Genomic DNA, 14,086 nt, shown 5'->3' with positions numbered 1-14,086 from the left:
CGGGACGAAAGGACGAAAAGCCTCCCTGAGGCTCCGGGTGAAGACAAACGTGCCGGAAAATTCCGGCTGGGATTCTTTCCCAGGACACTGGTTTAGCTGCCCCGGCCAAACTGTTCAACCTCGCGTCGATTCACACCTACCGAATGCCAAAGGCAGGCGGCTCCACTTTAGGTCATCCGTGCGACTGCGCCTTCCGTAAGAATCCACAAACACGCCAAATTCTGCGGGGAGTCAACATTCAATCAATAGTAATAATAATAATAATAACGATGGTATTTGTTAGGCGCTTACTACGTGCCAAGCACTGTTCTAAGCGCTGGGAAAATACAAGGTGATCAGGTTGTCCCACGTGGGGCTCACAATCTTAATCCCCATTTTCCAGATGAGGGAACTGAGGCCCAGAGAAGTGAAGTGACTTGCCCAAAGTCACACAGCTGACAAGTGGTGGAGCCGGGATTTGAACCCATGACCTCTGACTCCAAAGCCCGAGCTCTATCCACTGAGCCACGCTGCTTCTCTCAATGGTACTCAGCGCTTGGGCGACTACAATATTTATTTATTCTGATGATTTTGACACCTGTCTACATGTTTTGTTTTGTTGTCTGTCTCCCCCTTCCCACTGTTGGGCAGAGACCGTCTATATATGTTGCCGACTGTGCACACAGTAAGCGCTCAATAAATACGATTGAATGAGTAGAACAGACCTGGCAGACATGTTCCCTGCCCCTAACCAGCTTACAGTCTAGAGGGGGATGAGGGGGAGAGAGACATTAATAATAATAATAATAATAATAATAATAATAATAATAATAATAATGGTATTTGTTAAGCGCTTACTATGTGCATAGCCCTGTTCTAAGCGTTGGGGGGGGATATGAGGTGATCAGGTTGTCCCACGTGGGGCTCACAGTCTTAATTCCCCATTTTATAGATGAGGTCACTGAGGCCCAGAGAAGTGAAGTCACTTGCCCAAAGCCACCCAGCTGACAAGTGGCGGAGCGAGAATTAGAACCCATGACCTCTGACTCCCAAGCTGGGGCTCTTTTCACTGAGCCACGCTGCTTCTCAAATACAAGATAATACAAGAGCTATGCGGACACAGCATAGTCTCTCTCTCTCTGTCCCTCCCTCCCTCTGCCACCCAACATGGTGCTTAGTACAGTGCTCTGCACATAGTAAGCGCTCAATAAATACGATTGATGATGATGATGGTGGAAACCTAGCCGCCCAGCCCCGTGGGTTAGGTGAGCAATCCATCTGATGAACCTACACTACAACTGCTTTCGGCCACCGCAACAGGCCATCAAAATTGCAGAATTTCCTTATGCAGAGGACAGACGCAAAACCCGAGGGGCAGGGTGGTCTAGTGGAAAGAGCGCGGACCTGGGTTGTCCCACGGGGGGCTCACAGTCTTCATCCCCATTTTACAGATGAGGAAACTTAGGTTCAGAGAAGTGACTTGCCCAAAGTCACACAGCTGACAATTGGCGGAGCTGGGATTTGAACCCATGGCCTCTGACTCCAAAGCCCGGGCTCTTTCCACTGAACCACGCCGCTTCTCTCGGACAAGCATCCGAGCCGGGATTAGAACCCAGGTCCTCCTGAATCCTAGACCTGTGATCTTTCCACTAGGCCACATTGAGTCCCACCTCTAAACCCCTTGAGAGAGTTGTCTATACCAGCTGTCTCCACTTCTGCTCCTCCAATTCTCTCCTTGATCCCATCCTGTCTGGTTTCCATCCCCTTCGTTTCACAGACTCCCCTCCTCAAAAATCTCCAGTGGCTGCCTGTCAACCTACATATGCATCAAGCAAAAACTCCTCACTCTCGGCTTCAAGGCTGTCCATCCCCTGGCCCCCTCCTACCTCAACTCCCTTCTCTCCTTCTCCAGCCCAGCCCGCACCCTCCGCTCCTCTGCCACTAATCTCCTCACCGTACCTCGTTCTCGCCTGTCCCGCCATTGACCCCCGGCCCACGTCCTCCCCCGGGCCCGGAACGCCCTCCCTCCGCACATCCGCCAAGCTCGCTCTCTTCCTCCCTTCAAAGCCCTACTGAGAGCTCACCTCCTCCAAGAGGCCTTCCCACACTGAGCCCCCTTTTTCCTCTCCTCATTCATTCATTCATTTGTATTTATTGAGCGCTTACTGTGTGCAGAGCACGGTACTAAGCATTGGGAAGTACAAGTTGGCAACATATAGAGACGGTCCCTACCCAGCAGTGGGCTCACAGTCTAGAAGGGGGAGACAGAGAACAAAAGAAAACATATTAACAAAATAAAATAAGTAGAATAAATATGTACAAGTAAAATAAATAAATAAATGGAGTAATATGTACAAACATATATACATATATACAGGTGTATATATATACACGTGTATATATATATACATATATCCTCCTCCCCATCCCCCCTCCCTACCTCCTTCCCCTCCCCACAGCACCTGTACAGATGTTTGTACAGATTCATTACTCTATTTTACTTGTACACACTTACTATTCTATTTATTTTGTTAATGATGTGCATTTAGCTTTAATTCTATTTGTTCTGACGACTTGACACCTGTCCACGTTTCATTTTGTCGTCTGTCTCCCCCTTCTAGACTGGGAGCCTGTTGTTGGGTAGGGACCGTCTCTATATGTTGCCGACTTGTACTTCCCAAGCGCTTAGTACAGTGCTCTGCACACAGTAAACGCTCAATAAAAATGATTGAATGAACGGCAGACGCTGCCCTCCTTTCTACGGTCACTAATGACCTTCTTCTCTCCAAATCCAACGGCCTCTACTCCGTCTTAAGCTTCCTAGACCTCTCCTCTGCCTTCGACACCGTGGACCCCTTTCTCTTGGAAAGATTATCCAACCGTGGCTTTGCTGACGCCGTCCTCTCCCGCTTCTCTTCCTGTCTCTCCGACCTCTCCTTCACAGTATCTCTAGCAGGCTCCTCCAGTGCCTCCCTTCAGGGGTCTTTCAAGGCTCAGTCCCCTTCCATTTTCCGTCTACACCCACTTCCTTGGACGACTCATTTGCTCCCATGGCTTCAAATGACATCTTGACGCGGATGATTCCATAAATTTACCTCTGCAGCCCAGACCTCTCTCCTTCTCTGCGGTCTCACATTTCCTTCTGCCTTCAGTACAGCTCTACCTGGATGTCCCGCTGTCACCTCATCATCATCATCATCAATCGTATTTATTGAGCGCTTACTGTGTGCAGAGCACTGTACTAAGTGCTTGGGAAGTACAAGTTGGCAACGTATAGAGACAGTCCCTACCCAGCAGTGGGCTCACGGTCTAAATTAATTAAACAAACAATTAAACGTGTCCAAAACAGAACTCCTTGTCTTCCCTGTCCTCCCCAACTCTCCCATCTCTGTAGACAAAACCACTGGGCTTCCTATCTCACAAGCCTTGGTAGTATCAACTCATTTCTCTCATTCAACCCACATATTCAGTGTCACCATCACGATAATCCTTAAAACCCGCCCTCTCCTCTCCCTCCAAACTGCTACCGCATTAATCCAAGCATTTATCCTATCCTGCCTCGATTACCCTATCAGCCTCTTCGCTGATCTCCCTGCCTCCCTCCTCTCCCCAATCCAGTCTGTTCTTCATTCTGCTGCCCTGATTGATGATATACCAGATATCCAGCTGGGTTCTTGGTTCTGGGTTCCTGCTGAGAGCTCACCTCCTCCAGGAGGCCTTCCCAGACTGAGCCCCTTCCTTCCTCTCCCCCTCGTCCCCCTCTCCATCCCCCCATCTTACCTCCTTCCCTTCCCCACAGCACCTGTATATATGTATATATGGTTGTACATATTTATTACTCTATTTATTTTACTTGTACATACCTATCCTATTTATTTTATTTTTTTGGTATGTTTGGTTTTGTTCTCTGCCTCCCCCTTTTAGACTTTGAGCCCACTGTTGGGTAGGGACTGTCTCTATGTGTTGCCAATTTGTACTTCCCAAGCGCTTAGTACAGTGCTCTGCACATAGTAAGCGCTCCATTAATACGATTGATTGATTGATTGATTGATTCTTGACACACAGGAGGTAGAACTGGGCCCATTTCCTACCAGTTGGAACAGAGGAGAAGGGAGTCCACGGAAAGAGTGCTTACTATCTGTAAAGAAAGTGGTCCCGCGATCCCTCATCACGGTAAGCAACTCTCCTAACCCTCCGGTGCCTGGGAATACGTGACCACGCGTTCTCGGCCCCCCTATCTGAGCGAGGTCTCGGGGTTCAGCCGCGGTAGCCTTGGCCTTACCGTGGAAACAGAGCAGGTATTCCTCTCTCTGCCCCGCACTGTTCACCTGCACAATGGTGACAGGGAAACTATTGGAGGAGGACGCAAACACAGCCGGCGCTAACGAGTGGTCATTCTTATCCAGGAATTCTGTCGGGGGAAGGACAAAAACGATAGATCGAGTCCAGATTTTCAACACTTTGGTCGGCTTAAAAGTGATCACCGGCCTCCACAGAAAGGGGAAATAGTAACCTGGTTACGCTGCGGAAGAGAAAACGGCCCTTACCTTCAAGGGTGTACTGCTTCATCTCAATCTCGTAGAATTTATTTGTTCCAATGATGATGCTGTAATTAGTGAAATGGATACAACTGCAGGGCTCTGAGGTTTCTATTTCCTGCAGAGGAAAGGGAGAGGCAGGGGAGGAAAAAAATTGAGACAATGAATGCATGATCTTTCACAGACACTTCCCTAAGGCCTAATGGATAGAGCATGATCTTGGGAGTCACAAGGTCACGGGTTCTAATAGCTCCAGCATTTGTCTGCTGTGTGACCTCGGGCATGTCGCTTCACTTCTCTGTGCCTCAGTTACCTCATCTATGAAATGGGGATTAAGACTGCGAGCCCCATGAGGGACAGGGACTGTGTCCAGCCAAAATGACTTGTATTTCGCCCCGCCCCCCCACCAGTGCTTAGTACGGTGCCAGACACATAGGAAGTGCTTAACAAATGCCACAATTATTATTATTACCATTTCCCCTATTCATTCATTTATTCATTCGTATTTATTATTATTATTATTAATAATAATAATGGCATTTGTTAAGCACTTACTATGTGCAAAGCACTATTCTAAGCGCTGGGGGGGGAGATACAAGGTGATCAGGTTGTCCCATGTGGGGCTCACAGTCTTAATCCCCATTTTCCAGATGAGGTAACTGAGGCTCAGAGAAGTTAAGTGACCTGCCCAAGGTCACACAGCAGACATGTGGTGGAGCCGGGATTAGAACCCATGACCTCTGACTCCCAAGCCTGGGCTCTTTCCACTGAGCCACACTGCTGAGCACTTACTGTGTACAAAGTACCTTATTAAGCACTTAGGCGAGTACAGTAGAACAATAAATAGATACATTCCCTGATCTAATTTATTTTCCTGTCAGTCTCCCCCTATAGACTGTAAGCTTCTCGCAGCAGGGATCATGCCTACCAACTAACTCTGTTATATTGTACTTTCCCAAGCCTTTAGTACAGCACCCTGCACACACCAAGTGTTCAATAAATACCACTGATGGTTACTTTTTCAATTTCAAAACTGAAAAGGTCCATGGAATGTAGGTACGACCACCCCCAAAAGCTCTTCCTGCCCACCAGGCTTACCGATTCACGTATCTGCACATCTTCCAATCATTCATTCATTCACTCAATCGTATTTATTGAGCGCTTACTGTGTGCAGAGCACTGTACTAAGCACTTGGGAAGTCCAAGTTGGCAACATAGAGAGACGGTCCCTACCCAACAACGGGCTCACAGTCTAGAAGGGGGAGACAGACATAGGCAACAAAACACAAGCCTGCCTGGATCCAAATACGTTTCGAGCTTAACCATGAAAAGCCTCGGAGGCAGGCGAAGCTTAATAAAAAATACCCTCAAGACATTTCCTTAGCCCCGTGACCTGATTTAATTTTGGTTGAACTCAAACAATTTCTTTCAGAAACAACTTGCCTGGCGGTTTTAGATCACTGCCAGCAAGTGGAGATGTACTGAGACTGAGGATAATGGAACATCGCCAAGATCCGCCCTTTCCTCTCCATCCAAACCGCTATCTTGCTGATTCAATCTCTCATCCTCTCCTGACTGGATTACTGCATCGACCTCCTCTCTGATCTCCCGTCCTCCTGTCTCTCCTGCTTCAGTTTAGACTTCACTCTGCTGCCTGGATTATCTTTGTACAGAAAGGCTCTGGGCATGTCACTCCCCTCCTCAAAAATCTCCAGTGGCTACCAGTCAACCTAAGCATCAAGCAAAAACTCCTCACTCGGCTTCAAGGCTGTCCATCCCCACGCACCCTCCTACCTCACCTCCCTTCTGTCCTTCTCCAGCCCAGCCCGCACCCTTCGCTCCTCTGCCGCTAATCTCCTCACCGGGCCTCGTTCTCACCTGTCCCGCCGTCAACCCCTGGCCCACGTCCTCCCCCTGGCCCGGAATGCCCTCCCTCTGCACATCCTCCAAACTCGCTCTCTTCCTCCCTTCAAAGCCCTACTAAGAGCTCACCTCCTCCAGGAGGCCTTCCCACACTGAGCCCCCCATTTCCTCTGCTCCTCCTCCCCATCGCCCCGTCTCTCTCTCTCTGCTCTACTCCTTTCCCCTCCCCACAGCACTTGTGTATAGATGTACATCTTTATTATTCTATTTATTTTCTTAACGATGCATATATATCTATAATTCTGTTTATTTATATTGATGCTACTGATGCCTGCCCACTTGTTTTGTTTCGTTAGCTGCCTCCCCGCTTCTGGACTGTGAGCCCGTTATTGGGTAGGGATTGTCTCTGTCGCCAAATTGTACTTTCCAAGCCTTTAGTACAGTGCTCTGCACACAGTAAGTGCTCAATAAGTACAACTGAATGAACTGAATGAATGAATGACACTCATTTTCCCATCCAAGGCCTGCTGGCTGATTCAGTTGCTACGTTCACTCGTTCATTCACTCGTCCCTGACTCTAAATGATGAGACAAGAGGGTTTAACCCCTGGGGATGTTGATCCCCGGGCTAGCAGTGCAGGTCGGTATGATTTCCCCGTGGACCTTCCGTCTGGAGTTTCTCTTTGTGTGCAAAGTCATTATACAACCTTGCGCTGCGACTACCTGGGCTCAGTCCAATGTTGTACCTGTTTCCAAAATAACCCACTTCTCAAGGGAAGTGAAAGCCTATTATGTTAGCATTGCTAAACTAATTCGAGCTTTTCCACGGGAATCAGCAGTATACTCTCTATCTAGAGGCCGCATCCTGTCCCAGCAGCGAGGGGAAAAGTCAGGGATCCGATAGACTCCGTCCGTCTGCACTATCATCGCCGTCCGGTTGCTGACACTGACCGCGCCTCGACTGGCAACGTTTCCAAAGGAGGCTCCTCCCGGCCGTTTCTCGCGTGACAGCGGTGAATTAGAAAATGAGAGTCAACCCTGACGTCTCCACGTGGTTCATTCATTCAATCATATTTATTGAGCGCTTACTGTGTGCAGAGCACTGGACTAAGCGCTTGGGAATTCCAAGTTGGCAACATATAGAGACGGTCCCTACCCAACAACGGGCTCACAGTCTAGAAGGGGGAGACAGACAACAAAACAAAATATATTAACAAAATAAAATAAATAGAATAGTAGATATGTACAAGTAATTACTTGTACATATAATTAGGGGTTATTACTAAAACCCCTGAGATACTTGATAGGGATCCTAAGGTGCCTCGTGGGACAGTGGTTTCCTGCAGAAAGAAAGTACCTTTACTCTTCACCTCAGATCCTGAGCCCGGATCTTTAATTCTATTTGTTCTGACGACTTGACTCCTGTCCACGTGTTTTATTTTGTTGTCTGTCTCCCCCTTCTAGACTGAGCCCATTGTTGGGTGGGACCGTCTCTATATGTTGCCGACTTGTACTTCCCAAGCGCTTAGTACAGTGCTCTGCACGCAGTAAGCGCTCAATAAATATGATTGAATGAATGAAAATAAACACGCTTTTCATGCTGGCCCACCTTGGGCTCTCACCAAAAAGCAAGATGAGGTCAGTGGGCACCCCAAATCTCCAACTCTAGACTGTAAACTCGTTGTGGGCAGGGAATGTGTCTGTTCATTGTTATATTGTCCTCTCCCAAGCGCTTAGTGCAGCGCTCTGCACACAATAAGGGCTCAATAAATGCGATCGAATGGATGAATGAAAGATACGCAGAAAGCAGAGAAGCAGCGTGGCTCAGTGGAAAAGAGCACGGGCTTTGGAGTCAGAGGTCATGGGTTCAAATCCCGGCTCCGCCACTTGTCAGCTGTGTGACTTTGGGCAAGTCACTTAACTTCTCTGTGCCTCAGTTCCCTCATCTGTAAAAATGGGGATGAAGACTGTGAGCCCCACGTGGGACAACCTCATGACTTTGTATCCCCCCAGCGCTTAGAACAGTGCTTTGCACATAGTAAGCCCTTAATAAATGCCATCATTATTATTATTATTAAAGACCACGTGGGCCTGCTGGGACTACGAATCCCAGCGGCATTTCGGAACAACTGTTGGATAGGTCAATCGATGGCATTTATTGAGCGCTGTTCATTCATTCATTCAATAGTATCTACTGAGCGCTTCCAAGGAGTCGCTATGAATCGGAAATGACTAGACGGCACTTAATAATAATAATAATAATAATAATAACTGAGTTCTTACTCTGTGCAGAGCACTGTAATGAGCGCTTGGGTGAGTACAATACAACAATAAACAGACACATTCCCTGCCCGCAGTGAGCTTACTTACGGTCTAGAGAGGCTTATAGTCTAGAGTGCTGTGTGCGGAGAACTGGACTAAGCACTTGAGTCGACTAGAACAGAGTTGGTAGACAAGTTCCCTGCCCACAAAGATCTTACAGTCTAGATGCCTGTCTCCTCGTTTTGTTTTGTTGTCTGTCTCCCCCTTCTAGACTGTGGGCACATTGTTGGGTAGGGATTGTCTCTATCTGTTGCCGAACTGTACTTTCCATGCGATTAGTACAGTGCTCTGCACACTGTAAGCGCTCAATAAATATGGAATGAATGAACAGACTGCACAAGAGTGTAATAGCACCACAAACAGCATGCCAAGTGGGACTCACCCCTGCTTGCTGCTCAGGGGAAGCCCGAGTTAAGATTACATGTGTACCCCAAGTCCAGCCCTACGGTTCTTTTAGGGAATGAGCCCAGGCCTCCATAGGGCTAGCTTGATTCATTTCATTCATTCAATCGCATTTATTGAGCACTTACTGTGTGCAGGGCACTGTACTAAGCGCATATAAGTCTGAGCTATTCCCTAGCATTTTAGCCTGGGCTGACTCAGACATCCAAATTACTGTTTCTCTCAAATCGGCCAGCTTTTTCTTTTTTTTGTCCTCCTCCCTTTCATGATCGGTCTGAGCCCGGTCGAGACAGTGAACAGAAAAAGACAGAAATGGAAAATGAACACTGCCCTCGCTCAAGACGGCTGGCGTTGCCACAAAGCTCTTTGGAGGAAGAGTCTGCTTGTCTCTGTCACATGAAACACTCGAGCTAATTCCCGCTAATGCCTGGAGAATGTCACTTCAAATCAGGGCCCTCCTTTTCCAGAAAGAAGAGACTTTTGACGTTCATTCCCCTTGCACTGTGGATTGGCATGAGGTAACATGGCGTAGTGGCTAGAGCCGGGGCGCCAGTCCAAACTCCACTGCCAATCTGCTGTGTGACCCCGCACAAGTCACTTCACTTCTCTGGGCCTCAGTGACCTCATCTGTAAAATGGGGATTGAGACCGTGAGCCCCACATGGGACAGGAACTGTGTCCAACGTGTTTTCCTTGTATCCCTCCAGCGCTCAGCACAGTGCCCGGCACGTAGTAAGCACTTAACAAATACCATCACCTTTATTATTATTGGCGTTGGTCGTGCACGAATTTGGAGCTGTTGATAGACTTACTTTCCTAATGCAGTACTTGCTGAGGTTTTCATTGTAGCGGAGAATGACGACCTTGGTCGGCATGGCCGCGCAGATACAGAGTCCGTTTTCAATCTGCAGGGCAAAAGGAAATAGAGGCAGGTTAGCCACAGACCCGGAGGGTTTGGTACGCAGCTGGAAAATGATCCGTGAGCCCACTGTTGGGTAGGGACTGTCTCTATATGTTGCCAACTTGTACTTCCCAAGCGCTTAGTACAGTGCTCTGCACACAGTAAGTGCTCAATAAATACGATTGATTGATTGAAAAGAGATCAGGAACAGACGAGGCTCCTGGATCAACAGGGGTTCAGTGCGAGAAGCAATGACCCGGGATTCTAGCATCGACTGGGATGAATTTGTTCCAAAATGAAAATCCTCTTTCAACACACGGGAAGCAGAATTAAATCCCTCAGCTGTTTCTGGGAATCCCTCGACAGGTGGGGATTTAAATTCACATCCACTTCACCCCTGCCTCCCTCACAAAAGAGGAATATTCTGCAAAACTGAGAAGCAGCATGGCTTAGTGGAAAGAGCATGTGCTTGGGAGTCGGAGGATCAGAGGTCTAATTCCGGCTCGGCTACCTGTCTGCTGAGTAACACTGGGCAAACCACTTCACTTCTCGGTGCCTCGGTTAGCTCATCTGTCAAATGGGGATGAAGACTGTGAGCTCAATGTGAAACAGGGGGCTGTGTCCAACCTGAGGATCTTGTATCTCCCCAGTGCTTAGTACAGTGTCTAGCACATAGGAACTGTTTAACAAATACCACTTAAAAAAAACCAAACCTGGCCTGAGACACGGGCTCAATGACATGTTTATCTGATAAAGCATTCCAGAAAATGAAGTTTTCTCCAGTCTTCCCAATCCTTTCTAATGATCTAGTCAGTAACATCTGACATCAGTAGCTGTCAGGAGCCTGAGATTCATTCGATTGTATTATGGAGCTCGTACTGTGTGCAGAGCACTGTACTGAGCACTCGATGTCAGGGCTGTATCAATCATATTTATCGAGCGCTTATGGTGTGCAGAGCACTATACTAAGCGCTTGGAAAGAGTACAGTATAACAGACACCTTGATGAGCTTATAGTCTAAAGGGGGAGGCAGGCATTAATAAAAATAAATTATGCTTATGGACATAGGTGCTGTGGGGCTGAGAGGAGGGGATGAATAAAGGGAGTAAGTCAGGGTGATGTACTGAAGCAGCATGGCTCGGTGGAAAGAGCCCGGGCTTTGGAATCAGAGGTCATGGGTTCAAATCCCGGCTCCGCCAATTGTCAGCTGCGTGACTTTGGCCAAGTCACTTCTCTGGGCCTCAGTTACCTCAACTGTAAAATGGGGATGAAGACTGTGAGCCCCCCGTGGGACACCCTGATCACCTTGTAATCTCCCCAGCGCTTAGAACAGTGCTTTGCACATAGTAAGCACTTAATAAATGCCATTATTATTATTATTATTATTATTTGTGGGAGTGGAAGAAAATGATAAGAGGGCTGTGAGTTCCTTATGGAATCGTTTTCAAGTTTTAACTTTCCCACGGCTTTGTAGTTCTGGCCAAGCCCGCGCTAGGACCTTGCTTGATCTGCAACTGCACCAGACCATTTTTAATAATAATAATAATAATAATAACGATGGCATTTATTAAGCACTTACTATGTCCCAAGCACTGTTCTAAGCGCTGGGGGAAACAAGTTAATCAGGATGTCCCACATGGGGCTCCCAGAGAAGTGATGTGACTTGCCCAAGCTCACACAGCTGACAATAATAATAATAATAATGGCATTTATTAAGCATTTACTATATGCAAAGCACTGTTCTAAGCGCTGGGGGGGATACAAGGTAATCAGGATGTCCCACATGGGGGTCCCAGTCTTCATCCCCATTTTACTGATGAGGTCACTGGGGCCCAGAGAAGTGATGTGACTTGCCCAAGCTCACACAGCTGACAATAATAATAATAATAATAATAATAATAATAATGGCATTTATTAAGCACTTACTATGTGCAAAGCACTGTTCTAAGCACTGGGGAGGGATACAAGGTAATCAGGTTGTCCCATGGCGGGGCTCACAGGCTTCATCCCCATTTTACAGATGAGGGGACTGAGGCCCGGAGAAGTGAAGTGACTTGCCCAAAGTCACAAAGCTGACAAGTGGCAGAGCCGGAATTAGAACCCACGATCTCTGACTCCCAAGCCCGGGCTCTTTCCACTAAGCCATGCTGCTTCACTCCCAACAAGGGGTTGAAACTTGTACGGTGCTCTGCACACAGTAAGAGCTCAATAAATACGACTGAATGAATGAATGAATGAATGAATGAATGACACCGCAGGCGGCTTTCAGTTTGGAATCTGTGACAACAGGATTCAACAGGCTGTAGATGCACTGAGCCCACTGAAAGAAGCAGCATGGCCTAATGGTTAGAGCCCAGGTTTGGGAGTCAAACGATCATGGGTTCTCATCCCGCTCCGCCACTTGTCTGCTGTGTCACCCTGGGCAAGTCCCTCCCCTTCTCTGGGCCTCAGTTCCCTCATCTGTAAAGTGGGGGGGGAGACTGTGAGCTCCACAGGGGACAGGGACTGTGTCCAACTCGATTTGCTTGTATTCACCCCAGCGCTTCGTAAAGTGCCTGGTACGTAGCAAGCATTTAACAAATCCCATTTTGTTAATATATTTTGTTTTGTTGTCTGTCTCCCCCTTCTATCAATCAATCAATCGTATTTATTGAGCGCTTACTGTGTGTAGAGCACTGTACTAAGCGCTTGGGAAGTACAAGTTGGCAACATATAGAGACAGTCCCTACCCAACAGTGGGCTCACAGTCTAAAAGGGGCTCACAGTCTAAACTGTGAGCCCGTTGTTTGGTAGGGACCGTCTCTAGATGTTGCCAACTCGTACTTCCTAAGCACCTAGTACAGTGCTCTGCACACAGTAAGCGCTCAATAAATACGACTGAATGAATGGAATGAATCAAAGAAAAATCCAGCCTGTGGCCAGACCCCCCAATCCTGTATCCTGGACAAAGCACCCACCTTGCCAGCTGCAAATAAGTGACATCCTTTGACAGCTTCAAAGATGGTTGGTGAAATATCAGGCTGTGCTGGAAGGTGAGACTGTGCTAATGACTGCTTCACTTTCTTCACGTCGACGAGACACAAGGCTCTTTCTTCCCCTGGAGATGATAAAATTGCATCAGCACAAGGAAGCATGGATAAACACTCGATCAACCGTTACTGGAGGGATAGCGTATTTGGTCCTAAAGAAAAACCTACGAGGAAGTGGTTTACCTCATACCTAACTTTACTGTCAATTGCTTGACTAGATTTTCGGGCTCAATTTTAAGGCATGAGTGGAGACAGCAATCGATCAGTGGTGTTTACTGAAAACTCACTGGGTGTAGAGTGCTGTACTAAGAACTTAAGCGCTTTGTACAGTGCTCTGCACACAGTAAGCGCTTAGGTGCATATTTATTATTCTATTTATTTTACTTGTACATATTTATTCCATTTGATTATGTTAGTGTGTTATGTTTTGTTGTCTGTCTCCCCCTTCTAGACTGTGAACCCGCTGCTGGGTAGGGACCGTCTCTATATGTTGCCGACTTGTACCTCCCAAGGGCTTAGTACAGATTTATTACTCTATTTATTTTACTTGTACATATTTACTATTCTATTTATTTTATTCTGTTAATATGTTTTGTTCCGTTGTCTGTCTCCCCCGTCTAGACTGTGAGCCCACTGTTGGGTAGGGACTGTCTCTGTATGTTGCCAATTTGTACTTCCCAAGCGCTTAGTACAGTGCTCTGCACACAGTAAGTGCTCAATAAATACGATTGATGATGATGACGATATGTTGCCATCTTGGACTTCCCAAGCGCTTAGTACAGTGCTCTGCACACAGTAAGCGCTCAATAAATACGATTGAATGAATGAATACGATTGAATGAATGAATGCCCACAATGAGCTTGCAGGCTAATCAATCAGTCAATCAATGGTATTTGTTGAGCACTTACTATGTGCAGAGCACCGTACTAAGTGCTTGGGAGAGTACAATATAACAGAACTAGCGGGCATGTTCCTTGCTCACAGTGTAGAGGGGGAGACAGACATTAATATAAATATGTAAGTACGTAATTCTGGAAGACGGTCTGTTATGAG

The 14,086-nt window shown here is 47.2% G+C and overlaps 1 protein-coding gene across 6 annotated transcripts in view; it reads right to left on the bottom strand.

Moving 5' to 3' along the window:
* CIT (citron rho-interacting serine/threonine kinase) overlaps window positions 1–14,086 on the bottom strand; it is a 251,152-nt gene that overhangs the window by 12,118 nt on the left and 224,948 nt on the right. For all 6 annotated transcript variants that reach the window (XM_038762428.1, XM_038762429.1, XM_038762430.1 and 3 more), the window contains 5 exons: window positions 12,961–13,100; window positions 9,915–10,007; window positions 4,527–4,635; window positions 4,262–4,390; window positions 141–221 (listed from right to left, as the gene is read on the bottom strand). In XM_038762428.1, the coding sequence (XP_038618356.1) occupies window positions 141–221; window positions 4,262–4,390; window positions 4,527–4,635; window positions 9,915–10,007; window positions 12,961–13,100 (552 nt within the window). The remainder of the gene's footprint in view (window positions 1–140; window positions 222–4,261; window positions 4,391–4,526; window positions 4,636–9,914; window positions 10,008–12,960; window positions 13,101–14,086) is intronic.

This window comes from Tachyglossus aculeatus, chromosome 21, assembly GCF_015852505.1.
Source record: "Tachyglossus aculeatus isolate mTacAcu1 chromosome 21, mTacAcu1.pri, whole genome shotgun sequence".
Taxonomy (NCBI): Eukaryota; Metazoa; Chordata; class Mammalia; order Monotremata; family Tachyglossidae; genus Tachyglossus; species Tachyglossus aculeatus.
This window is presented reverse-complemented; position numbering and strand designations above follow the sequence as displayed.